The following is a 25,436-nucleotide window of genomic DNA, read 5'->3' as shown; positions in this document are numbered from 1 at the left end:
ATTGCAACATTTACATAAAAACCAGAAGGAAAGAGAAAGAAGGGGAGATGGAAAGCCCTTTAATTTTTAATTTTTGATTTTAATTTTGTACATAGTAGATCTACATATTTATGGGGTACATGAGATACTTTGATGCAGGCATGCAATGTGTAATAATTACATGATAGAAAATGTGGTATTCATCTCCTCAAGCATTTATCCTTTGTGTTACAAATGACTCAATTATACTTTTTTAGTTATTTTTAAATGTACAATTTAATTATTATTGACTCTGGTTACTCTGTTGTGTTATCCAACACTCTATCTTATTCATTCTTTCTATTTTTTGTACCTATTGGCCATCCCTACTTTCCTCCTACTCCCTACTACCCTTCCCAGCCTCTGATACCATCCTTCTACTCTATCTCTATGAGTTCAATTGTTTTGATTTTTAGCTCCCACAAATAAGTGAGAACATGTGAAGTTTGTCTTTCTGTGACTGACTTATTTCACTTAACATAATGACCTCCAGCTCCATCCGTCCATGTTGTTGCAAATGACAGGATCTCATTCTTTTTTATGGCTAAATAGCACTCTAGTGTGTATATGACCACATTTTCTTTTCCATTCATCTGTTCACGGACACTTAGGTTGCTTCCAAATGTTGGTTGTTGTGAATAATGTTGCAAAAAACATAGGTGTGCAGATATCTGTTTTATATACTGACTTCCTTTCTTTTGTGTATATACCCAGCAGTGGGATTGCTGGGTCATATGGTAGCTCTATTCTTAATTTTTGGGGGAACCTTCAAACTGTTCTGTATAACCGTAGTGGTTGTACTAATTTCCACTGATGATTCTTAACTGGATCAGTTATTGTGCTGATTACAAGATGGCCAATCATATTTGTTAGATGACATTCTTCTGTCAGGAAGAGCTTTTCCATATCTTCCATTTGTTTGTTTGTTGACTATCAATTTGGACTCATAGATTTTAATGGTATTTAATGTGTTATAGCCCATTATGGCTGTTATTTCTTTTGATGCTCGAGTTTTACCAGAGCGATCTGCTTAACCCAACATTTCCTTAACTCACTTCCCTACAGAATGTTTTTCCTTGGGGATACCCACTGGTATCCTGTTGAGAGTGTTTAATGGAGTGCACAGTGGTAATCCTGCTGCCACGCCTTGAGAGTGGTACAGCCATTCTCTATAGCAATCCACTTGTGGCTGGAGTGGTATGGAAAGCCTTTATGAAGAAATTGTTTGAAGTCTTCTGATAAGGCAAAATGCAGGTGGAAGAGGAATAGCGTAGTCAAAGGCCCAGGAGTTAGAAGATATAAAATGTATTTTTAGTGCAGTAAGATGACCAGCTTGGCAGGGAAGTAGAAGGGAGAAAGGCTGAAAATGAAGATTGGGAATATATTGAAAAGGGCCTTGAAAGACAACCTAAGGAACTTGGATGTTACCTTGAATACGTGGGTGGTCATGAAAGGCATTGAGCAGGGAACTGATGTGATGTGATAAAAGCAGAACTGCAGTACAGGAGAAATGAACAATGTGGTAGTAAGCTAAGAGGCTCTTACTGTCATCTACAAGAAAGGTGATAAAGATTGCTATTTTGCACATTTATGATTTCTTCTATGATTTGTAACCAGGATATTGAGTAAGCTGGACTTATGTTAATTTCATCTACTTTCCTTTAAACTTTATTCAAAGGACAAATTCTGGAAGTTTCATGAACTTTTTATTACTCTTAGTCAACAAAGAATCCTATGGTTATTTTTAAGTTTCCAAACAGTCTCAATTCAGGATGGTGTGGTGAGGATAGCAAGAAAGCTCTCCTTTAATTGGTACTGTTGTAAGGTGGCTTCCAGCTTTCTGAGTCTTTTAGGTGTTTGGAGCTGACTCTTTCATTCTTCTTGTGATAGCTTTCAAGGATCTTCAAGGGCCACCACAGAGAATATTTGCATGCATGTGTCATGACACGAGTGATGCACTTTTCTCAGGTTGCTGTTCTCCATCAGCCTCCAGTTTGGGGAAGTCCACTCCACACAGTCTCTCTTTATTGAAGGCTCCATCCTGTATTTTGGGAAATGATTTAAAGACCTCCAAGCCAACTCTTTTTATCTCATGAATGGCTTGCACTACATCCACAGCCAACACTTCTGCATCCTTTGCTCTGCCAAGCTCTGGGAGTATGTACCAATCCCAGCACAGCCACATCTCTAACTTAAGTTTAAAGAGGAGTTTAAACTTGTCATTGTCAGTACTGATTTCTTGTTAAGCCTATCTCTTCCCCTATGCTGCAAAGGTGGCATGTTAGATTTCTTTGTAGCACAAAGTAAGCCCCCTCACTAAGTTTGAGGTAGGAGGCAAATACTCCTCCCCTTCTCCTTTAGGAAGGTGTGGGTAGTATAGTTCCGTCTAACAAAAACCTCATAATGAATTCTCTGTCTTTATTATTTCAATAATCCACATCCTTTTAAGCTTTGGTAATGTGTGAGAAGTACTGAAACGGGTTTTCGTAGATTTCCTTTGACAATTCACAGTGGAAACTGACATCGCACTTTCTAGACCACTTTTTCCACCTTATTGAACCTAGTGAGGGATCTTTGGTTTGAGATTTCTCTTCCATTTCTGATATGTGTTAGTGTTGACTAATACCCATCACATGCAATGCTCTGCTCTGAGCACAGGCCAACAGACTGGCTTTCCACAGTCACACACAGGGTCTGAGAGTGTATACTCAAAGAGGCAAAGTCCAAGATCCGCATGCCATGCCCTCAGAGGCCCCTGGAATTCACAGGTGTGATCTAGCCGTTGAAATGAGATAACAGGTTTGATTTGAAGGGGACTTTGCTTTGGTGGAACCAATGTGGAAGGTGCAATGCCTGCATGTTCTGTGGTGGGTCCCAAGGTGAGCACTGAGGTACAATTTTAGAATTTAAGGATTTGAGCATATACATAGTCTGGCTGTAGTTTATAGGTTCGTTATTAAGGAATTGTGAATAAAAATACCTATGTTTTCATTATCTATTTAGCACATTGTATTAGGCCTTTCATGCTTTGCTATAAAGAAACACCCGAGGCTGGGTCATTTATAAGAAAAGAGATTTGATTGGCTCACAGTTCTGCAGGCTGTACAAGCATGACACCGGCATGTGCTCGGCTTCTGGGGAGGCCTCAGGGAGTTTTTACTCATGGCAGAAGGCAAAGTGGGAGCAGGCACATCACATGGCCAGAGTAAGAGCAAGAGAGAGAGAGAAGGAGGTGATGCCACGCACTTTTAAATATCTCGTGAGAACTAATTCACGACTAAGGGGGTAGCACTAAGCCATTCATGAGAAATCTGCCCCCGTAATCATACTGCTTCCCACTAGGCCCCACTTTCAACACTGGGGATTACAATTAAACATGAGCTTTAGAGGGGCAACGTCCAAACTATATCACACTTCCCACTAACTCTACAAATTCTTGAGTGAGACAAGGAAGAAATTGCAGAAGGATGACTAAGTATACCTATGATATATTTTTCTTTCATTTCTTTTAATAGGTGGTGGAGAAAAATGCAGATCCAGAGACAACCCTTTTGGCCTACCTGAGAAGAAGGTGTATCCTGACTTTGGAGTGGGAGTGATGGAGAAGGGGGGCAATGGTGACTGATTCTCTGGGCCTTACATTGTTTCCTAGTGACTGGTGGGGTAGCCATGAGGTGTGGAGGAAAGAGTGCTGGATTAGGACTTGGGATACCTGCATTTTAGTTGCCCCTGTAATCTGAGATTCTCAGCTACTGAATGAGAGGATTGTTTGTGGTGATCTTTGAGGTGTCTCCCAGCTAAGACTCTAGTAATGCCAAGGTTTAATCCAGGGCCTGTAGAAAGGCCCTCATTAACCTTGGTGAGCTTCATGGTCATTCCTCTGTGGGAAGAGGGGGCCTTCCTTAGGTGACATTTGCTTAATACATAAATGCAGTTCCTGGGGAATGTTTCCAGCTCTGCCTAGGTGGAGGGAAGCAAGGGAAGTTATGTCTATTGGGAAAAGGATGCTTGAGGTAGGAATCCTCTACAGGTAGCATTCATTGTAGAAACAGCAAACAGGGAGCCCTGGAGGGCGGGGGAACTCTTTAGAGAGACTGGGGTGCTGCTCCTCACTCAGTGTCGGGGAGCTTCTGGAAGAGCCCCTAAATCTTTAGTTCTGAGTATCAGAAGTATTCTGAGACCCTGGAACTAAAACAATAATAATAATTAGAGTTAACATTTAATGAGCACTTCCTATATACAGGCAGGATTCAAAGTGATTTGTGCAGCTCACCTCAATCTCCACAGGAATCCCACGGAAGCATAACACTCTCTTTCCACAGAGGAGGAACTGAGGCCTTGATATGTGAAGTGACCTGCCTTTTGCTAGTGTGTTCCGGGGAAATAGTGATGGAGACTGCACCAAAGCCTAGAGCTATGTTCCCAACCTCTCACCCACACTGGCAGCGCTCCAGGGGGCCTGTCGGCAGGACTGTGCTCATCCTGACCTCTGTCAACAAAACCCTCCTTCTCCCAGGGCGGGTGTCTAGTGGATCTTTCCAGTGACATATATGGGGACAGCAAGGATTATTTCAAGCCCCACAGAAGTGAGTCTGGAGCCCATGATTTCACTCTGGTTTGCTCCCCTCCTATCATACAGTACAGTGGTTGGCTTTGGTGTACTTTGTTCTGGAACTTTTACCTTAAGTGGGTGTATCTGGAAGTTCACAGAAGATAAACCTGGGGGTGCTGGGGAGTGAAAGTGTCACTGGATCGGATCAGGTGCTTGCGTGGAACTCCATTTACAGCCCATCTACCTGGGAGGTCTGGGAAGAGAAGCTCATTCTCAGAGATTATTGAGATCAATTTTAGCTTTCTAATAATAAAACTAATTTTAGTTTTTTAATCATTTCCATTGTAGTTTTGAAGGCCCAGAAGCCTCAGAAATTCCTTATCACAGCAATTGGCTGTGTCACATCTTAAATGAAATGCAAAAGTGAAAGCTGGCACATAAATAGGATGACCTTGCAGCTTATGGCTGTCTGTGCTGAGAGACAATTTACGGGCGTTCCAGATTGGGGAGAAAACTCCAGCCTTGACTTTTACCCTAGCTTCCAGAGAGGTCTTGCTAGGAGAAGACCTTGCTAGACTTTAGACTGCCACCATTCATTTTCAGGTGCCCCCAGAGTTGTATGACCCGCTGAGAGCTGTGTGTACCCTGACTAGGACACAGCAAACCTTCACAGATGTGCTGGGGAGGAAGGAGCGTGATGAAGGGAGCTCACCCAGTCTGGAGTCAGATGGCTGTGATGCGGCCACAACGGCAGGGCAACATGAATTCCTGTGTCATCTTCTGTGACCCACATTACGTCTTGGGTCTCAGTTTATTGTTTTTTCAAATCTGTGAGGAAGTTTCTTTCCTACCTGCTAACCAAATCATTCTGAAGGTCAAACAGGTATCTAGGTGTAAGTGCTCTTCCAAAATAAGATGTTATATCATTGTTTTTAAATTTTGTCTTGAAAATGAGAGAAGTGACCAGGCGATAATCCCCTCAGTTCCCTCCATCTTCAGTAGGTGGTGGGCGGCTTAGAGGCCTGCAGGTCTGAGGGAGAAGCCGCAATGTGACTCAGGGAAAGTGACCTCCGCAATAGCTGTTCTCTAGAATAGCTCACTAGTTAGGCACTTTTTAAAACTCAAAGTAGCCGATGATCTTTCTGCAAGTATATATAAGAGTGTGGCCCAGTATTGGACGCTGACCTAAAAACAAACCACTCTATTTTAATTTCCATTCACGTATCTTGTGGGCCAAATATTCAAAAGCCTCTGGTCTAGCCCTAATTTTGATTCTTGGGGATTTATCAGCCCAAAAGTTCAGAGTGAAAAGCGAGGACTCAGAGGTCCCAGAACAGATCAATGTCTCATTCTGACCCAAGCGGCTTCATGGTGTGCCCAGCTGGGAGTGATGTGAGAACTGCCCCGTATGCTCAGGTGTATGATTTACCTGCTCACACATAGAAGACCTCAACCCAAGAGAAGGCTCTAGGACTGACCGGTCCTAGAACTCATGTCCCAAGAGATACTACTTGGGTGCTGTCCATGGGGTCCTGATGCCTTTGCTCTTCTGTGCAGTGGAGATGGCCCTGTTCCCTGCCTCCCTGGGGTACAGTGCAGTCTCTCTGAATAAGGAGGCTAGTGGGCCTGCTGCCTTCCTGGGTTAAGGGGCCTGAGCACATGTGGGAATGAATGGCTCTGCCCATGGCTCTGCCTATGCATCTCCTAGCAACCCAGCAGACTCCTCGCCCTGAGTTCATTCTCCTTACCTCTTGACCACCCAGTGGGGCTGAGTGGAACCAAGCTCGGCTGTGGAGAGGGAGGCTGTGGGGCTTGCACAGTGATGCTCTCCAAGTATGATCGTCTGCAGAACAAGATCGTGTATCCTTTGCCTGCTGGCACCATCCACGTGGGGGCTGTGATGCAGGACCAACTTGTGAGGGAGTGCATGAGTGTATGTGTGTGCATGTGCATGTGTGTGAGCCCCTGTTTTTAAGGAGAATCTGTGCACAGGAAAACTGTAGAATGATCTCTTAGCAAGTATGTTCTAGGCTTATAATATTGACCAGGCTCCGAACCGCTGATAAAACGACTTTTCTAAAATCCAGGTTTATATCACATTCCATAAAACCCGTCAATAACTCTTCATTGCCCCCAGGACAATATCTCTTTGCTTAGTGGGCAAGGCCCTGCACAGTAGGCCCCACATTTCTTCTCCAGTTTTCTTTCTCACCATGGGCCCAGCACTCCATTCAAGCAGAGATAATTGTGAAATATCAATGACACAGGCCCACTAATTGCTTGGTCTTTGTTTAAGCTGGGACATTCTTCTAGGGTTTCCCTACCTGGCTAACTCTTACTAGCTCTTTAGAACTGGATGAAAATATCACCACCTCCAGGAAGCCATCCTGGATCTCTCAGGACCGGGTTAGGTGCCCCTTGACTGTGCTGGTCCCATAGTGCCCTGTGCACAGCCTTCCCAGGTAAACTGAGGCATGATACAATTTTTTTTACAGTTTGAGAAAACAACAGTTCACGAGTTCAAGCAGCTCCAAATTAGAAGCAGGTTAGGTGCTCCACCAGGGAAATGCAAGCAGGAGGTTTTTGTAGGATGGACACAGGCAAAAAGCAAAGAAGTTATTTGACTGGTTACAATTATACAATTGCTTTATTTGGTCTATCCCATTGGAAAGTCCCTAGTTCTATAATTACAAGTTCATTGACTACTTCTGATTGGTTGATCTTAAGGCTTATTTTTTAAAATAAAGATGTTCATAAGAAGTAACTCAAGTTAAAACTCTCCCGCAAATCAAGCAGAGTTTAGGTTACTTATAAGGCCTAACTGGTTTTGTCTGCTGAGTCTTCAGGCCTGGTCTCCTTTTAAATTTACTTTAACAAGATTTAAATTGCACCTTCACATGGGCTTCAGTTTTCCCGGTTGACTGCAGGCTGTTGAAGGGCAGAGCTTTCATCTTATTCATCTTTATTTCCCCAGCCCTCAGCAGGGTGCCTGACATGTTTGGCACTCAGTAACTGATGCTGATTGCAAGTGAATGAGTGATGAGTAACAGAAGAATGCAAGGAAGTCCTAGCTAAGGGCTTGGTGTCTCATGTTGCCAGGAGGTTCCCTCTCCCTTTCCCTACAGAGAAATGAAAGCAATAGAGGTGAGGACATGCAGGGAAGCGAAGTGATTGGAGGTTCTGGCACCGAGGCTAGGGAAGAGCCCTGCAGGCAGAAGCATGCTTCAAGGCTGCAGCCTGCCAGAGAAACTTCCCCTTGACTCAGCCTCCAGGGTCAGGCTGAGTAACAGGCAACGGAAAGTGACCCTGGTTCCCTTGCTCCTGCTCAGAGGCTGAGGATGCTCTGATGCCTGATCCCACAGGATTCTGGAAGGGCTCAGCTTTCTTTACCTACAAGAAGGGCTTCCTTTGTTCCTTGCCCAGAGTCTTCAGTGGAGAGGTGAGGACACTGGTAGAAGATGCAAGAACATAAATGGGAGCGGAGAGACATAACATACAGCCTCACAAAGTCCTCCAGAGCCCACAGTCAGGCCCATTCTGATGACCTGAGTGGACAATAAATGGAATGACCTTAATCTGGGGTTCTAGCCACTTTTCTGCCAATGCCTGCCTGGCCCCCATCTGCTCCTTGCACCATGTTGCAGTAACAACTGTGGAAGGAATAGGAAGCACCAAGACGAGGCTGCATCCTGTGCAGGTAAACAGAGGAAAGGGAGCTGTGCTCTTAAGATCATGCTGTTTCCTCTGCAGGGAGGCTCATGCCAAAGGTGCAGACTTGCTTTGGGTTGTTGGGCAGAGTTTCACCACTTAATCTAAGGAGGCAATTGCACCCTGGCCACCTCCCCATCTCCTCTGGGTACCATGAGGTGAAAAGAAGAAACGCCCAAGGCTGAATCTCCTTCCTGTGAGCTGGTTGGTTATAACATTGCATGATCTCAAGGGACCCAAGAGGTCAACTGAATCTGGTGGCTAGGCCAGTCCAGCTGCACCAGAATTTGGAGAAAGAGATGCAGGGAAGCTTCCTCACTTTGTTCTGGAGTGTGTTTAGGAAACTCCCAGCCTTCCCAGATTTGAATTTTGATTATCTGTGCCCCCTGTTTATAAGTCCACCTACTCCCTGCAATGGTAATTCCGCACCCCTTACCTCCCACCCACAGATAGTACAAATGTAAACTGCTAGGCCTTCACCTTCATTAGAGTGGAGGTTAGCAAGTGCTAAATAAGATGACAGAGATTTAGTGCCTGAGCAAGGCTTTCTCCTTGATGGTGTCAGGCCACCTGAAAATGCATTGAAATCCGAAACACTTCTGGGGCGAGTGGGCAGTGATAATCTGAGAGGGGTTTGGGGAGACAATCAGGATGCTCTTAGGCCAAGTGGAAAGAAAGGGGAGTAGAGCCCTGTTGGAAGGAACGGCCATTGTCCCCAAAGCATTTTGTTTGAGGAAACTCGAGGTCTTTGGGAGATTGTAATAGACGTTACCAGAGCTTGGCCCAGGTCTTAATCCTCCCTTGATTATTTGAGGAGACATGTCGTTCAGGTGATGGAGTAGGAGCCTCCTGCAGAGTGGCTGGTTCTATTCCTTGGAATGGCATCTTGGGCCAGTCACGTGAGGTCAGACAGGTCGTGGTGATATTGCTTTCCATCTGTAGATTTGTTTCTTAGGCAGGAAGAGGGGAAATTACTAAACTTGTCCAACCTGAAGGAGATGTGAGAGGGTTAATTAAGACTTGTTATTTTCTTTGAAACGAACAGATGAAAGAAAGAATAAATAGTTTAAACACAGGAGTCAAGTATTAGTCCATTCACACACTGCTGATAAAGACATACCAAGACTGGGTAATTTATAAAGAAAAAGAAGTTTAATGGACTCAGTTCCACGTGGCTAGGGAGGGCTCACAATCATGACAGAAGGTGAAAAGCACATCTTACGTGGTGGCAGATGAGAGAAATGAGACCTAAGTGAAAACAGAAACCCATCAGATCTCGCGAGATTTTATTCACTACCATGAGAACAGGATGGGGGACTCACCCCATGATTCAGTTATCTCCCACAGGGTCCCTCTCACAGCACATGGGAATTATGGGATTTACAATTCAAGATGAGATTTGGGTGGGGACACAGCCAAACCACATCAGGTCATATCTGTATAATCAACCTAAAATCCTCCCTGTCCAATGGTACAGGTTCTTATTCCTAATGCACTTATTTTGGTTACATATAGGCTACAGAGCCAGATTCCACTTCTTGTCCATTTATTTGTTTTCTCTTGGTTTCTGTGACACTGTGGTTCTGGCTTTTCCTTCTCTCTCCACACTAGCTCCTCTTCTGCTCAGTCTCTAATTGCTGCAGTGCCCTGAGCCCTGACCTAGGCTCCTCCCCTTCCTCATCCCTACACTCTCCCTACATGAGTTTGATGTTGTCCACATGCCATCGGCACTTACATTTACAACTTCAGCTTTGACCTCTCCTCAGAAGTTAGACTTACATTTCCAATTGCCTATTTGACATTTCAATACGGATGTCTAATCTCAAAGTTAAGAAAACCCTACTTTTCTCCTAATGGTTTCCTTCCCCAGTCTTCTCCCATCTAAATCAATAGCAAAGCCATCCACCCAATTGCTTAAGACAAAAATCTAGACATCACCTTTGACAGTTTCTCTCATATGCCACACCCAATCCATTCAGAAGCTGCCTTCTGGTTATGATAGTCACTGTTCTTGAAAAAGACCTTCCTAGTCATAGCTAACATTGGCTGACTGCCTGCTATATGCAGGTACAGTGTTAAGGGTTTTACATGAATTATCTCAGTTAATCCTCATCACAGCTCTAGAGGTAACTATAAGCATGGTCCTCATGATACAGAGGAAGAACCTGTGACTCAGAGGGCTTGGAACCTGGCCAAGGTCACAGTTGGTAAATGGTGGCACTGGGGCTTGACTTTGTGCAGTGACTGCTATCCCCCACTGTCTCTCAACATGGGCTGGCTCCAGTCGAGTCCTTTGGGGAGCCAGGGAGGGTTCTGCTATCCCAGGTGTCTATGTCATCTGTTCGTTTTAGGAGAGAATTGCCAAAAGCCACGGCTCCCAGTGCGGGTTCTGCACCCCCGGCATCGTCATGAGTATGTACACACTGCTCCGGAATCAGCCTGAGCCCACCATCGAGGAGATTGAGAATGCCTTCCAAGGTACGGGCCTTCAGGCACAGCCTAGGAGGTGGAATGGCAAACGAGGCCCTGAAGAGGTGAGGGCAAGTGCCAGGGCAAGGAACATGAGGGACTACCCTTTGGAGGAAGGGCTCAGGCCCCCCACCCCCCGACAATGCGGTGACTAAGATCTGCTAGAAAGCCAACCCTCTCTTAGTTGGAAGAACTCCTGGTTGGTGTGGAGACCTCCTGGGGTCTCCTGCCTTTGGGTTCATCTTCCTGAGGTGTCTGTCTGCCTTCCACCAGTATTGGAGTGGCGTTGGCAGTGCGTGGCTGGTGCAGGAAAACTCCACAGGGGCTAGTGATATGATTTCCTTCCCTCTCAGATTTCACCAGAACAGGATTCTGCAGGGCAAAGACCACCTATGTGTCTGTTTCTCTGAATTAAATAGAGAAGCCTCCCCATCTATTCACCATTTCTATCCATCATCTATTCAGTTATTTTGAGTCACATCCTATGCCACAGGGATAAAAGGTACAGCCTCTACTCTCAAAAAGTTCATACTCTGAAGAAGAGACTTTATAATGTAGTCTGATAGGCTAACTGATGAAGCTATGATCAGCCACTGTGGGAGCACTTAGGAGAGGCACCTGACTCAGTCTGGGCATTCTAGGAAGGCTTCCATTCTAGGAAAGACTTATTGAAGTCATGACAGATGTTCTGAAGTCAGGATAGGAGAAGGCCAAGAGGCCTTCTAGACAGAGGTAACAGAATATGCAGCCTGGTAAAGAGAGCACCCAACTTAGCTGCAAGCAAAGTCACAAACTCCTCACCCATCCCAGGGACCTGCACTAACATTGCAGTTTTCTTCTTGGCCCACAGGAAATCTGTGCCGCTGCACAGGCTACAGACCCATCCTCCAGGGCTTCCGGACCTTTGCCAGGGTAAGTGGGGACCCCAGAACATCAGTGTCTCTGCTCCTAAAACAGCAACGCTCAGAAATCACTGTTGGGAGGGAAACCAAGGGCCTCTGGTCTACAAACAAGGATGATAAGATGACCAGTTAGTGAGTCTTCCCTCTGGGGACATCTGGCATGGGGAGTAGAGTCTGCTATTTTTATTCAGGGAAGGGTTCTTATGAATAGCATGGGAATTTCTGCCAGTGATGGTCTGGAGACCGGCTTTGGAAGAGGCTCACCACCTAAGAGTTAGCTTCCTCTAGTGCCTTTGGGTTTGGCAGCTTTCCCTTGGAGACTGGCAGGCTCAGCCCATGGCACAGGTGCTGAATGTAGCATTTAATAACACCCTGGCCTTGCTCAGCACTTGCACCCCTCCTCCTTTGCTCTCCTGGCTGCTTTCTGTGGCTGGCACTCTGTTGGGCTTATGAAACTGGTAATTAGATCTCCAGACAGTTTGTGAACCCCTGCAGTGTTCATATAACTCTGAGTGAGAAGTCACAGCTGGGTGTATGGGCATTGATTATATAAACACATACACACACCTGCCATCTGGAAAGGAAGGCAAGAGAGCTGGCATCTCCTTTCTTGGCTTAATCTTCCCCCAGGTTGTACCTGACTTCTCAATTGGGCCAAGTTAATCCTGACTCCAAATCAAACCATCTCATTTTGATTTGATCCTGGGTCCAGGGGAGTTACAGACTCCTATGCTTTCCACTCACCTTTAGGGTTGGCACGTCATGAAAGAGTGCTGTGTGCATATAATCCAAGAAGGGGTGGGTAGACATGGAGACAGGACCTTATAAGGATGGAAAACACCACACTCTGATTAATGCTGCTGCTGATGAAGAATTAGCAAGTGTGGAATTAAATGAAAATGCCTAAAAGCACAAATTCAGATTCTGCAGACCTGGGTTCAATTTGATGCACTTAATTGATGTCCGACCTTGGGCAAGTCTCCTTATTTCTATCAGGTTGGTGCAAAAGTAACTGTGGTTTTGCCATTAAAAGTATGGAAAAAACTGTAATTTTTTTGCATCAACCTAATAAAATGGTGATTTCATTAGGTGATTTCATTAGAATATCTACCTTACTGTGTTTATAAAAACTAGGTACTTCTTGAAAAGCTTTTAGAACAATGCCTGGCACATTTCGGTTATTCAATAAATGGGAACTATAAATTATAATGCTGGTACATTTCTTCCATTAGCCGCTATATAATCTTCCCAAGTTACTCAGTGTTTCCTGAGAATCAGGGATTGTTAATCTTGCCTCTATTTACTTCATTAGAACCTGCTCAAAGTGATAAAATGTAACCAGTCCTCTTAATTTTTCAAAAGAGAAGGATTTTTGAGTATATCAATTGCCTTCCCTCCTGGAAGTTGAAATGGCTCCTGAATTCACCATGCAGCACTTACCTCCCTCAATTCAGCTACCTACAGCATAGAGCAGAGCAAGACTGAGAGCTCTGAGCAGCCAAAATGTCTGACACACAAAAGGTACTCAGAAGCTAATGCATGTTCCTCATCGGAGGTCCCCAAGATGTTTCTTCAGAGCCTTTTTACTTTTATTTTACACACAGCTCTAACAAACTTGGTTATCTAGTTTTCCTGTCCACAGCACGCACTAGAAAGTGTGTGGAGGGTCAGGTAGAGGTGGGCACACTGCTCACAGCAAGAAGTGACCACACCTATTTGGCGACAAGGAAAGAAATGGAGGAACCATTAAACAGGTACAAGCAAGACTTCCAGTTTCCGGTCTGGCATGTAAGCAGCTTAGGAGTCTTTATTTCATCTAAACAAGAAGAAAAAAGCTGAACAAACTGAAGAATCAACATTGTTTTTAGATCCATCAGAGGAATGAGGTCACAGGACAACTCATTGTCTAAAAAATTGGAGAGACAGACAGGCAGACATGGCACATCAGAGCAGAAACCCAGGAGCAAAAACCTCTGCAGGAATCTTTGCCAGGATAGGAAGATGTAAGTACTAACTGATGAACTGCTGGAGTTTATACCTGGATATAAACTACACAGGGATGTAGTCATGGAGGGGGTGCTCTACATCTTTGTGAGTTTTACCTCCAGACGGTCCACCAGGTCCTCACAGTAAATGCTGGAGAAAAATCTCCTTGTGTTTCTGGTAGGGAGTGGGAAAAATGAACCATTTTGGAATATACCAGAGTATTCTGTTCTTCTTAAAAAGGCCTGCCCTCAGGAGAAATTATTTTACCACAGCCTAAACTTCTGAGGTTATATTAGAGCCTAACCTACCTTGGGGAGGGGAAATATGCAACCCCCTGCCCGCTAGTCTTTCACCCGTGGGAAGGGAAATACACAAGCCCAGCCCCCTCCAGCCATCCTCTCCCACCAAATGGAGAAAAAAAAACCCTGAGAAGCACTTGTGAAGTTCACAGGCGAGGGGCACAAGCTCACCAAAAAACTGAGACTAATCCTAGGACTATACGATACTTCGCCCTCATATCTTACCAATAAATTAACTAAAGGCCTATTTACATCAGATCCTTTTAGCCAGTACATCATGTCCACCTTTCAACCAAAAATTATAAGGCATAGTCAAAGGCAAACACAATTTGAAGAGACTGAACAAGTAGCAGAACCAGAATCAAATAGGGCAGGAATGTTGGAATTAACAAAAGAGGAATTTTATAAAGCTTTGGCTAGTATGCTAAGAGCTTTAATGGAAGAAAATAGATAACGTACTAGAACAGATCAATAATATAGGCAGAGAATGGACATTCTAAGAATTAAAAAGAAATGCTAGAGATTGAAAATACTTATACCAAATTGAAGACCACTTTCGGTGGGCTCATTAGTAGGCTGGACATGGCTGAGACAAGAATCTCTGATCTTGAGGATGTAACAATGCAAACTTTCAAAACCAAAAAACAGAGAAAAGGGAGTGAATGAAAACAAAACAGAAACAAATAAGAACTGTGTGATAACTACAAAAGGTGTAACATATGGGTAATGAGAATATCAGAAGAAGAAGAGAAAGAGAAAGGAAAAGCAGCAATATTTGAAACAATAATGACTGAGAATTTCCCAAAAGTAACGTCAGACTTTAAACCACAGTCAGGAAATTCAGAGAACACAAACCAGAATAAATACCAAAAAAACCAAAACCAAACAAAAACTACACCAAGGCATGTGATATTCAAACTTCAAAAAATCAAAGGTAAAGAAAAATGACTTGAAAGAAGCCAGAGGAAAACACCCCTCACCTACAGAGGAGCAAAGATAAAATTATATCTGACTTTTCCCAGAAACCATGCAAGCAAGAAGCATGGAGTAAAATACCTAAAGTGTTGAAAGAAAAAACCAAAGCACCTAAAATTCTGTAACCTCCAAAAGTATCCTTCAAAAGTGAGTGAGAAATATTTTCTCAAACAAAACTTGAGAGAATTTGTTGCCAGTAGACCTGTCTTGTAAGAAATATTAAAAGAAGTTCTTTAAAAAGAAGGAAAATGATGTAGGCCAGAAACTCAGATCTACATAAAGGAAGAGCATCAGAGAATGAATAAGTAAAGGTAAAATAAAAATTTTTATTTTTCTTGATCTTAATTGGTCTAACAGATAGCAATTTGTTCAAGATAATCATAGCAACAATGCATTTGTTTATGTGTGCAGATGTATATATATATGTGCTTGTGTATAAGTAAAATGAATGACAACAATGATAAAACAAACAAGAGGGAAAAATTAGAAATACTTTGTTATTATAAGATACTATCACTACCTGTAAAGTGGCATAGTGTTATTTAAAAGTGGACTTGGATTAGTTAAAAATGTATACTGCAAACTCTAGGGCAACCACCAGAAAAAAAAAAGAAAAAAGGAAGTATAATTGATATTTTATGAAAGGAAAGGAGATGAAATTATTTACAATGCTCAGTTAAAACCACAAAAGTCAGAAAATGTGTGAAAGACAAAACTAGAAGCAAAGAACAAGGATGACAAATAGAAAACAATAACAAATATGGTAGATACTAATCCAACTGTATCAATGATTAATGTCAGTGATCTAAATATACCATTTAAAAGACAGACATTGTTAGAGTAGATGAAAATAACAAGACTCAACCATATGCTGTCTACAAGAAACCTACTTTAAATAAAAATACACACATAGATTAAAACTAAGTAAATGAAGAAAGGTAGACCATGATATACTAATCAAAAGAAAGTGGAAGTAGCATATTAATTTTGTACACAGCAAACTTCAGATCAAGAATAGTTACCAGAGAAAAAGAGGGGCCCTAAAATTAATAAAGGAATCAATACTTCAAGAAGACATAACAGTCCTTAATGTGTATGCACCTAACAACAGAGCTTCAAAATACATGAGGCAAATGTGATGGAACTGCACAGACAAATAGATGAATCCATTATTATATGTGAAGACTTCAACACCCTTGTATCAGAAATGGACAGCACCAGGCGAAAAATCAGTAAGGACATAGGTGGACTCAACGGCACCATCAATTAATTGGATATAATGACATTTATAGACTACTTTAGCCAAAAACAGCAGAGAAGACATTTTTCTCAAGCTCACGTGGAATATTCACCTAGATGGACTACATTCTGTGCTATGAAACACACATTTATAAATTTAATTTGCATGAATAGAGATCATACAATGTCTGCTTTCAAACCAAAATGAAATTAAACTAGACATCAATAACAGAAAGATAGCTGGAAAACCCCCAAATGCTTGAAGATTAAACAACACAATTCAAAAGAACAGAGGTTCAAAAAGATAATCTCAAGAGAAATTTTAAAATATTTTGAATTAAATGAAATTGAAAATATAGCTTATCAAAATTTGTAAGATGCAGTGAAAACAATGCTGAGTAGGAAATTTATAATATTGAATGCATATATTAGAAAGGAAGATTAAAAATCAGTAATCCACCAGGCACGGTGGCTCACTTCTGTAATCCCAGCACTTTGGGAGGCTGAGGTGGGCAGACCACGAGGTCAGGAGTTCAAGACCAGCCTGACCAACATGGTGAAACCCCGTTTCTACTAAAAATACAAAAATTAGCCAGGCATGGTGGCACGCACCTGTAATCCTAGCTACTCAGGAGGCTGAGGCAGGAGAATCACTTGAACCCGGGAAGCAGAGGTTGCAGCGAGCCAAGATTGCGCCATTGCATTCCAGCCTGGGTGACAGAGCGAGATTCCATCTCAAATATATAAATAAATAAAGTAATAAAAATAAAATACAAATAAAATCAGTAATCTGGGCTCCCACTTTAGAAAACTAGAAAAAAAAAAGACTAATTAAATTCAAAGTAAGCTGAAGAAAAATAAAATTTGGAGCAAAAATCAATTTCATTGAAAACAGACAATCAATAGAGAAAATCAACATAACTGAAATTTGGTTCCTTAAAAAGACCAATAAAATTAATAAGTCTCTGACTAAGTTAACTAAGAAAAAAAAGAGAAGATACAAATTACTAATATCAAAATAAAAAGATATTACTATAGATCTCATGTACATTAAATGGATAATGAAGGAATATTAAGAACAACTCTATGCTCATACACTTGATAACCTAGATGAAATAAAATAATTCCTTGAAAGACGTAAGCTACCAAAACTCATACAAGTAGATAATCTGAATAGGCCTATAACTATTGAAGAAATTGAATCTTAATTAATAACCTTTAACACAGAAAGCACCAGGCCCAGATAGATTCACTGGTAAATCCTATCAAACATTTAAAAAAGAAATTATGTCAATTCTCTACAATCTCTTCCAGAAGATAGAATCAGAGGTAATACAAAAGTTAGTCACTTTCCTATATAACAGCAATGAATAAGTGGAACTTGAAATTCAAAACACATTATCATTTATGTTTTACATTAGCACTCCCCAACAAATGAAATACTTAGGTATGAATCTAAAAAGTATGTACAAGATTTATGTGAGAGAAACTACAAAACTCTGATGAACAAAATCAAAGAACTAAATAAATGGAGAGAGATTTCTTTTTCATGAATAAGGAGACTGAACAAGTCAAGATGTCTGTTGTTGTTCCCAACTTAGACTCAATGCAATCCCAAACAAAATCCCAGTAAATTATTTTTTGGCTATCAACAAATTGATCCTAAGGTTTATATGGAGAAGAAAAAGATCCAGAGTAGCCAACTCAATATTGAAGGAAAATAGAGAACAAAATCAGAGGACTGACACTATCCAATTTCAAGATTTACTAGAAAACTGCAGTAATCAAGACAGTGTAGTATGGACACAGTCCATATTACAAAAAGAATGGACAAAAGAACGGACAAAGAGATCAATGGAACAGAATAGAGAGCCCAGAAATAGACCAACATAAATAGAGTCAATTGATCTTTCACAAATAAGAAAAGGCAATACGATGGAGCAAAGATGATCTTTTTAACAAATGGAGCTGCAACAACTGGACATTCACATACAAAAAAAAAAAAATGAATCTAGACACAGACATTATACCCTTCTCAAAATGAATCATAAAACTAAATGTAAAACAATAAAACTCCTAGAAGATAACATAGGAGAAACCCTAGATGACCTTGGAATGATGACGACTTTTTAGATGCAACACCAAAGGCATGATCCATAAAAGAAATAATTATAAGCTGGGACTTCATTAAAATTTAATAACAGAAGAGTGAGGAGTCAAGCCATACACTGGGAGAAAAATATTTGCAAAAGACACATCTTGTAAAGTACTTATCCAAATATACAAAGAACTGATAAAACTCAGCAATAAGAAAATGAACAACTAAATTAAAAAATGGGTAAAAGACCTGCACAGCTAACTCACCAAAGAAGATATATGGATGGCCAGTAAGCATGTAAGTTCAACATCACATGTCATTAGGGAATTGCAAATTGAAAGAGCAGTGAAATACCACCACACGTCTATTAGAATGGTCAAATCCAAAACACCGACAACATCAGATTCTGGTGAGGATGTGGGGCAACATGAACTCTCATTCATTGCTGGTGAGCATGCAAATTGCACAACCACTGTGGAAGACAATTTGGCAGTTTCTTACAAAACTAAACATGTTTTACCATGCACCTCAGTGATCACACACCTTGGAATTGACGTAAATGAATTTAAAACTTATTGCCACATGAAAACCTGCACAGGAACGCTTACAACAACCTTACTCATAATTGCCAACACTTAGATGCAACCAAGATGTCCTTCAGTAGGTGAATAAACTGTAGAACGTCCAAACAATGGAATGTTAATTCAGTACCAAAATGAAAGGAGCTATCGAGCTACGAAAAGACATAGACAAACCTTTTTTTTTTTTTTTTTTTGAGGCGGAGTCACCATCTACCCGCCCAGGCTGGAGTGCAGTGGCGGGGATCTCTGCTCACTGCAAGCTCCGCCTCCCGGGTTCGCCATTCTCCTGCCTCCAGCCTTCAGAGTAGCTGGGACACAGGCCCGCCACACAGCGCCCGGCTAGTTTTTTGTATTTTTTAGTAGAGGCGGGGTTTCGCATGTTAGCCAGGATGGTCTCGATCTCCTGACCTCGTGATCCGCCCGTCTCGGCCTCCCAAAGTGCTGGGATTACAGGCTTGAGCCACCGCGCCCGGCCCTGACATAGACAAACCTTAACTGCTACTACTAAGTGAAAGAAGTCAATCTTAAAAAGCTACACATCGTATGATATCAATTCTATGAAATTCTAGAAAAGACAAAACTATGGAGGCAGTAAAAAGACTAGTGGTTGCCAGAGATTAGGGGAAAGAGATGGATGAATAGTCAGGGCACAGAGGTTTTTTAGGGCAGTATAACTCTATTCTGTAAGATATCATAAGGGTGGACACATGTAATCACGCATTTGTCAAAACCAATGGAATGTACAATGCCAAGAGTGAACCTTCATATAAATTATGGGCTTTGGGTGATAATGATGGGTCAATGTGGGTCCATCAATTGTAACAAATGTACCATTTTTGAGGATGCTGAAGTGAGGCAGGTTGTGCATATATGTTGAGATAGGGGATATTTGGGAATTCTCTATATGTTCCACTCAGTTTTTTCTGTGAACCTTAAACCACTCTAAAAAAATAAAGCTTTTTCTTTTTTCTTTTTTTTTTTTTTTTTAAAGGCACCAGAGCAGAAGTCTTAGCCTATTTAGTAAACTAGGAATCTCAAGAGGGTGGGGATGAGAAAATGTAGTCTTATCCAACCTCAATAGACCTGGAGGGCAGTGACGCATCACTGCACATCACAGTAATTTATGTCATTAACACACCAATGAATTATCAAGAAAATAGATCTAAGTAATAATGCGCTGGCACTTTGTCTGGAAAAGGCGCTTCTGTGAAATACGGCCTTCCTCAGGAGGGCCAGGTGAGTGGGGTTCAGGACTTTCACTTCAGGCAGGGCGGGGCATTTCCATGCCTCACTCCTCCAAGAAGAAACGTGAGAAGAGGCACTAAGAAACCTCTCTTTCTTCCTTTCTTTCTGTCTAAATAAAGAGGGGAAGTACAAGGTGGCTGGCTGGGGGGAGGCTCAGAATGGACAGAGCAGGTCTGGCGTCCAGTGCCGGAGCTGTGAATGCAGGAAGAGTCTACACGGAGCAGCATGTGCAGGTGGTGGGGTGAGTGGGGCGTTTCTCTCCTGATGCCACCGCCTGTCTGCTTACAACTCCTCCAAGGTCACACCTCCAGCGTCCCGTGAGCGCTTTCTTGGGGAAGCCATTGAGTTGTGAAACAGCCTCTGGGAAACGCCAGCACGGTATGGTGTCTCCTGTGGCTGACATGCAGAAGGACTGCTCCCGGCCTGCTTTTTCAGGAATTGACTACCCCAGTGCCTGGGGCAGAGCCTATGAGTTTTCCCTACTTTTTCATCTCAGCACAACTCCAGGACTCTGTCTTCTGAAGCCCTGAGCTGCAGATCGGTCAGCTGAGCACGCCCCTCCACCACCCTGCAATGCCTCAGTGCTGGGAGGTAGTGATTCTAGACTCTGTGTGTGGTCTGCCACTGGTATCCCAAGAGATCCTGAACAAGTCTTTCCCCAGAGATGCTGGGTGGTCTGACCTGCATACTTCCTCCAGAACAGACCCACAGCGAGCAATGAAGAGTGTTTACCTTTCTGGGAAGAAGTGCCTAATAAGCAGTAGGGAGGCCATTGGGCACACTGGCTGGACACAGTGCTGGGCCCAGCACCCATCTTGGACATCCTTGGCAGGGTCCCGCAGAGAGTCCAGCCTGGGAGACACCAGCCACGCCCCATGGAACCTCACTGGTCTGGAAGTTGAGCCTCTTGAGTCTTGAGAGAGCCAATGGGAATATCCCTCATAGATACTTCCTGAGGAAGCAGCACTGAAGAAGAGAAATGGGCATAAGGGATAGGTTTTGATAAAGTAGGACCTAGTTTTTATGGATAAAATTTCCTGAAATTCAGTGACCTTGTTGCTCCTATTTGTTTAATCTACGTTAGCCAAGCAAGAGGGAATGTAGCTGAGGCCTCCACTCCGCACGACAGGCAGGTAGGATGCCCCTGCTGTTCATGCTGGGACAGGCATCAGAGCTGGAGTGTTTTGGATATTAATAATCTAGGTTCCTTAGCTTCTGTGAATACTCTTTGTAAATACCCTTGTGCAGATGTTCTTCATCTCTCTAGGATGGTGGATGCTGCGGAGGAGATGGGAACAATCCAAACTGCTGCATGAGCCAGAAGAAAGACCACTCGGTAAGTGAGTTCTTCTCCCCCTGGAAGCCTGGGGGTAATCTGAGACTTAGAGGAGTCAGTGCACAAGCTCCATGTCCCTGGCAGTGGGGGCTGGAAAAGGAACCTACGGTGAGTCAGCGATGGCAGACTCACCGTAGATAAGTCTACGTAGACTACTACGTAGTCTGCCCTCGTAGATGGGGATGGTGATGGTGCACATTAGCCCCAGGTCCTCTAACTGAGACCCTCTCATTCCTGCCTCCCAGGGATTACCTGCTCCTCTTGCACCCTGCAGGGGTCTGGGAATGAGCTGGCTGGAAGGAAAGGCTGAATTGGTCCTCTTGGGTGTTTGAAAGGAGGGGATACTGCCCCATCTACCTGTTCTCTTTCCCCGTAGGTCAGTCTCTCACCATCTTTATTCAAGCCAGAGGAGTTCACGCCCCTGGATCCCACCCAGGAGCCCATTTTCCCCCCAGAGTTGCTGGTAGGTGATGCCTCAGGGACACGCCCAGCCGAGTCTGTACTGTGAGTCCCTGGAGACCTGCTTTATTTTCATACCCACTGGGAACTTTGTGTCTTTCTTGTCCTTTAGGTTTCAGCTTAAATTTCCCTTCCACTTTCTGACATCCCCTAGGTTGAGTCTCTGCTATGTGTGCCTACAGTCCCTGCACTTCTGATCATGTGTGTCACATTTACAGTTACTAATTTGATGTCTGTGTTCCTTGCTAAATGACAAGCCCCATGAGGATAGGGACTGGCTCTCTGGGCACACTGTGTAGCATAGCAGGTGCACTATAACCATTTGTTGATCTCCTGCCTATGTCTAATACATAAGCACCCCAAGAAACCTATTCCCTCTATAAGCAATCCATTTATTTAAGAAAAAACAAAACAAAACAACAAAAAAGAGAGCTTTCTTCAAAGGACTTGATCTGCAGCTCACTGTTCTGTCTTAAGGAAACCCCCTCACACCCACTTTATCACCGTCACTCTAATATTTATGGCAACAAAAGAATCAAGCCTCTCAGAGTTTTTGAAGTGCATGCTTCTCAGGGTGTTGAGCTCATGCAAACTGCCTTGTAGCTTCAGCAGGCCAGAGAGAATGGCTTTGTAGTAGGCCACCAGCAGATCTTTCTCTGGACTGTGAAACTTTGAAAATACCGGCAGTTTTATTTGAGGGCTTCGTTCTCAGCCCAGTGTCACCCTGCAAGCACTAAAGCCAGGCTTCCTAGGCATCGCTTTATAACAAACCCTTCCTTCCTTCCTTCCTTCCTTCCTTCCTTCCTTCCTTCCTTCCTTCCCTATAACAAACCCTTCCTTCCTTCCTTCCTTCCCTATAACAAACCCTTCCTTCCTTCCTTCCTTCCTTCCTTCCTTCCTTCCTTCCTTCCTTCCTTCCTTCCTTCCTTCCTTCCTTTCCTTCCTTCCCTCCTTTCTTCCTTCCTTTCCTTCCTTCCCTTTTCATGCCTTGTCCGTGGTGCCCCCTGGAGACAGTAAGGGGAACTGCAAGGAATCTGGGCTTTCAGCCAGGTCTGTTGGAGACCTCAGGATCTTCTTTCACCAGTGAAAATGAGGCTCATACTGCCTCCTTCATGGAGGTCTTGTAGAGACTAAGCATATATTTAATAGTCCCAGTGGAGTTCCTGCCTTTGAACATATTACTTCCCATTGCTTCTTCCTGATGGATATTTTCATTCTGAATGTCAGTAAAACATCCCATTGTGGACTTAAAGCAATTTATAAGAGGAATGATGGTAGGAAGAGGGATAAGTGTAGTAAGAAAACTGCATTTCCCAGAGGCTGAAAGACACTCCTCGGAAGCAGCTGCGATTTGAAGGGGAGCGTGTGACGTGGATACAGGCCTCAACCCTCAAGGAGCTGCTGGACCTCAAGGCTCAGCACCCCGATGCCAAGCTGGTGGTGGGGAACACGGAGATTGGTAAGGGCCAGGGAGGCTGCCCTGAGGCTGCCAGGGGGCCTAGGGATGTTTCTAGGTCTTCTTGCCCATCCTCACCTCCCCCTGACCTTACTTGCCTCTGCACCCTACCCCTCTGCCCCACTGACTATCTAGAGCCCACCAGAAAGCCCTGTACACTCCAGTTCCTGCAAAGGCCCCTGGCTGTGGAGTCCCACAGGCCTGGCTCAGCCCCTTGCTGGATGTGTGACCTCAGAAAAGTTGCTGGGACCTGGAGGACAGATTTGAAGTTTTCCCTCTCATTTTCCTTTTTTGTTTTAATGTTAAACTTTCATGTTTTTATTACGATTATACCCCAACATGAATAACCATTCCAGTACTGAAATTTGGCTATTCTTAGCTGTGTGATCTGGGCAAGAAACTTAACCTTTCTGTGCCTCAGCTTCTTCATCTATAAACAGAAAAATCATGGTACCTCGTAGGGTTGTTGTAAGGATTAAATAAGTTAAAATAGGGAAAGTGCTTGGAAGGGTTCCTGACATACCTTAATTTCCTGTGTTTCCTAATGTTGTCCACACACACACACACCACACACACACACACACACACACACGAGTGAATTGAAACTCATTTCATTTGAATTCAGATAGGTTTTTTGAGAGGGAAAGAAAGACCTAGTTTTGGGCGGACAGTCCAAAGACTACATCTAATCCCACCCCTGGTCTACTGAGTTTCCTATTCCCAGACACCTACAGTCACCAGGGAGCATATTATGATTGTGAATATGTCATATATCCTGTGTGTAATGGTGAGAAAAGCTGCTAAGTCCTGCCCTGGTGATACAACAATGGGCCTACAACTTCAGCTTCTCGTTTCTCTCTAGGCATTGAGATGAAGTTCAAGAATATGCTGTTTCCTATGATCATCTGCCCAGCCTGGATCCCTGAGCTGAATTCAATAGAACATGGACCCGAGGGTAAGGGGAGGTTCACTCCAAGCTCATGGAGGGGCTAGGAGGCTGGGGATAGGTTACACGATGGGTGACAGGTGTCAGGGTGGCCTCCCCATTGGCTCTGGCTGCCCCCTGCTTCTCCTGGGGCTTGTCTTGCGTGGGGAAAAGCGGGAGAGACCCCATTCACTGCCTTTTCTCCACCAAACATCCATGGTAGGGTGCCAATGGGCAAGAGGCTGTGGGATCTTCCATCATTTTCTCAATTCTGGCTACACATTAGAATCACTCATCCGGGGGTGGGGAGGTGGGGGTTGTGCTTGAGTGCTTTTGAAAAGCATGCTAGGACTTCACCTTCAGAGATTCTGATTTTAATGAGTTGAGAACTACTGGTTTAGAGGAAAGAGCATCGGTTGCAGGATCAAGAGGCCTAAGTTTGAGTACTGGCTCTTTTATTAGCTGTGTAGCATTGGTTAAGTCACTCAACCGCTCTGGGCCCTAATTTCCTCATCCATGTAAAGCTGTGAGTCCTGATTCAGCCTTGCTCAGGTTGCTGGAAAGCTTCAGAGGAGCTGTGCATGAAAGCCTCTTCTGAACTGTGGGAAGAATTGCTGGGATTCCGAATGTGTGTTCCCAGGTATCTCCTTCGGAGCTGCTTGCCCCCTGAGCATTGTGGAAAAGACCCTGGTTGATGCCGTTGCTAAGCTTCCTGCCCAAAAGACGGAGGTGTTCAGAGGGGTCCTGGAGCAGCTGCGCTGGTTTGCCGGGAAGCAGGTCAAGTCTGTGGCGGTGAGTCGCTGTCAGGAGCAAGCGAGGCCCGTAGGACGGAGCTTTCATCTGAAAGCAGGGCGGCCAGACTCTCACTTGCGTCAGTGCAGTGGGCCTCAAACTTTAGTGCTTAGAGTTGCCTGGGAGGAGCAGTGCTTGTTAAAGTGCAGATTCCTGGGCCCCACCCTCAGAGATTCTGATACGTGAGTCTGGGAGATAGCCCAGCTCTTCAGGTGCTTCTGATGAAGGTGGTCTGTGGGGCACCCTGGGAAACGCACTCCACGACTCATGGGCTTCATGCTGTGGTTGCAGAGTTGAGGCTTCCTGCCTCCCTCCCCTTTCCTGAGCTTGGCTGAGCCAAACAGTAGGTGAATAAGAGATATGCTAGGGAGAAGCCAGAATTGGGAGGGAAATTTC

The 25,436-nt window shown here is 43.7% G+C and overlaps 1 protein-coding gene across 2 annotated transcripts in view; it reads left to right on the top strand.

Annotated features, from left to right (window-relative positions):
- XDH (xanthine dehydrogenase) overlaps positions 1-25,436 on the top strand; it is a 77,648-nt gene that overhangs the window by 5,694 nt on the left and 46,518 nt on the right. For both annotated transcript variants that reach the window (XM_009183950.4, XM_003908475.4), the window contains exons 2-11: positions 3,534-3,591; positions 6,334-6,430; positions 8,159-8,267; positions 10,630-10,756; positions 11,598-11,659; positions 21,340-21,408; positions 21,785-21,871; positions 23,185-23,326; positions 24,186-24,278; positions 24,889-25,040. In XM_009183950.4, the coding sequence (XP_009182214.2) occupies positions 3,534-3,591; positions 6,334-6,430; positions 8,159-8,267; positions 10,630-10,756; positions 11,598-11,659; positions 21,340-21,408; positions 21,785-21,871; positions 23,185-23,326; positions 24,186-24,278; positions 24,889-25,040 (996 nt within the window). The remainder of the gene's footprint in view (positions 1-3,533; positions 3,592-6,333; positions 6,431-8,158; positions 8,268-10,629; positions 10,757-11,597; positions 11,660-21,339; positions 21,409-21,784; positions 21,872-23,184; positions 23,327-24,185; positions 24,279-24,888; positions 25,041-25,436) is intronic.

Source organism: Papio anubis, chromosome 14 (assembly GCF_008728515.1).
Source record: "Papio anubis isolate 15944 chromosome 14, Panubis1.0, whole genome shotgun sequence".
NCBI lineage: Eukaryota > Metazoa > Chordata > Mammalia > Primates > Cercopithecidae > Papio > Papio anubis.
This window is presented reverse-complemented; position numbering and strand designations above follow the sequence as displayed.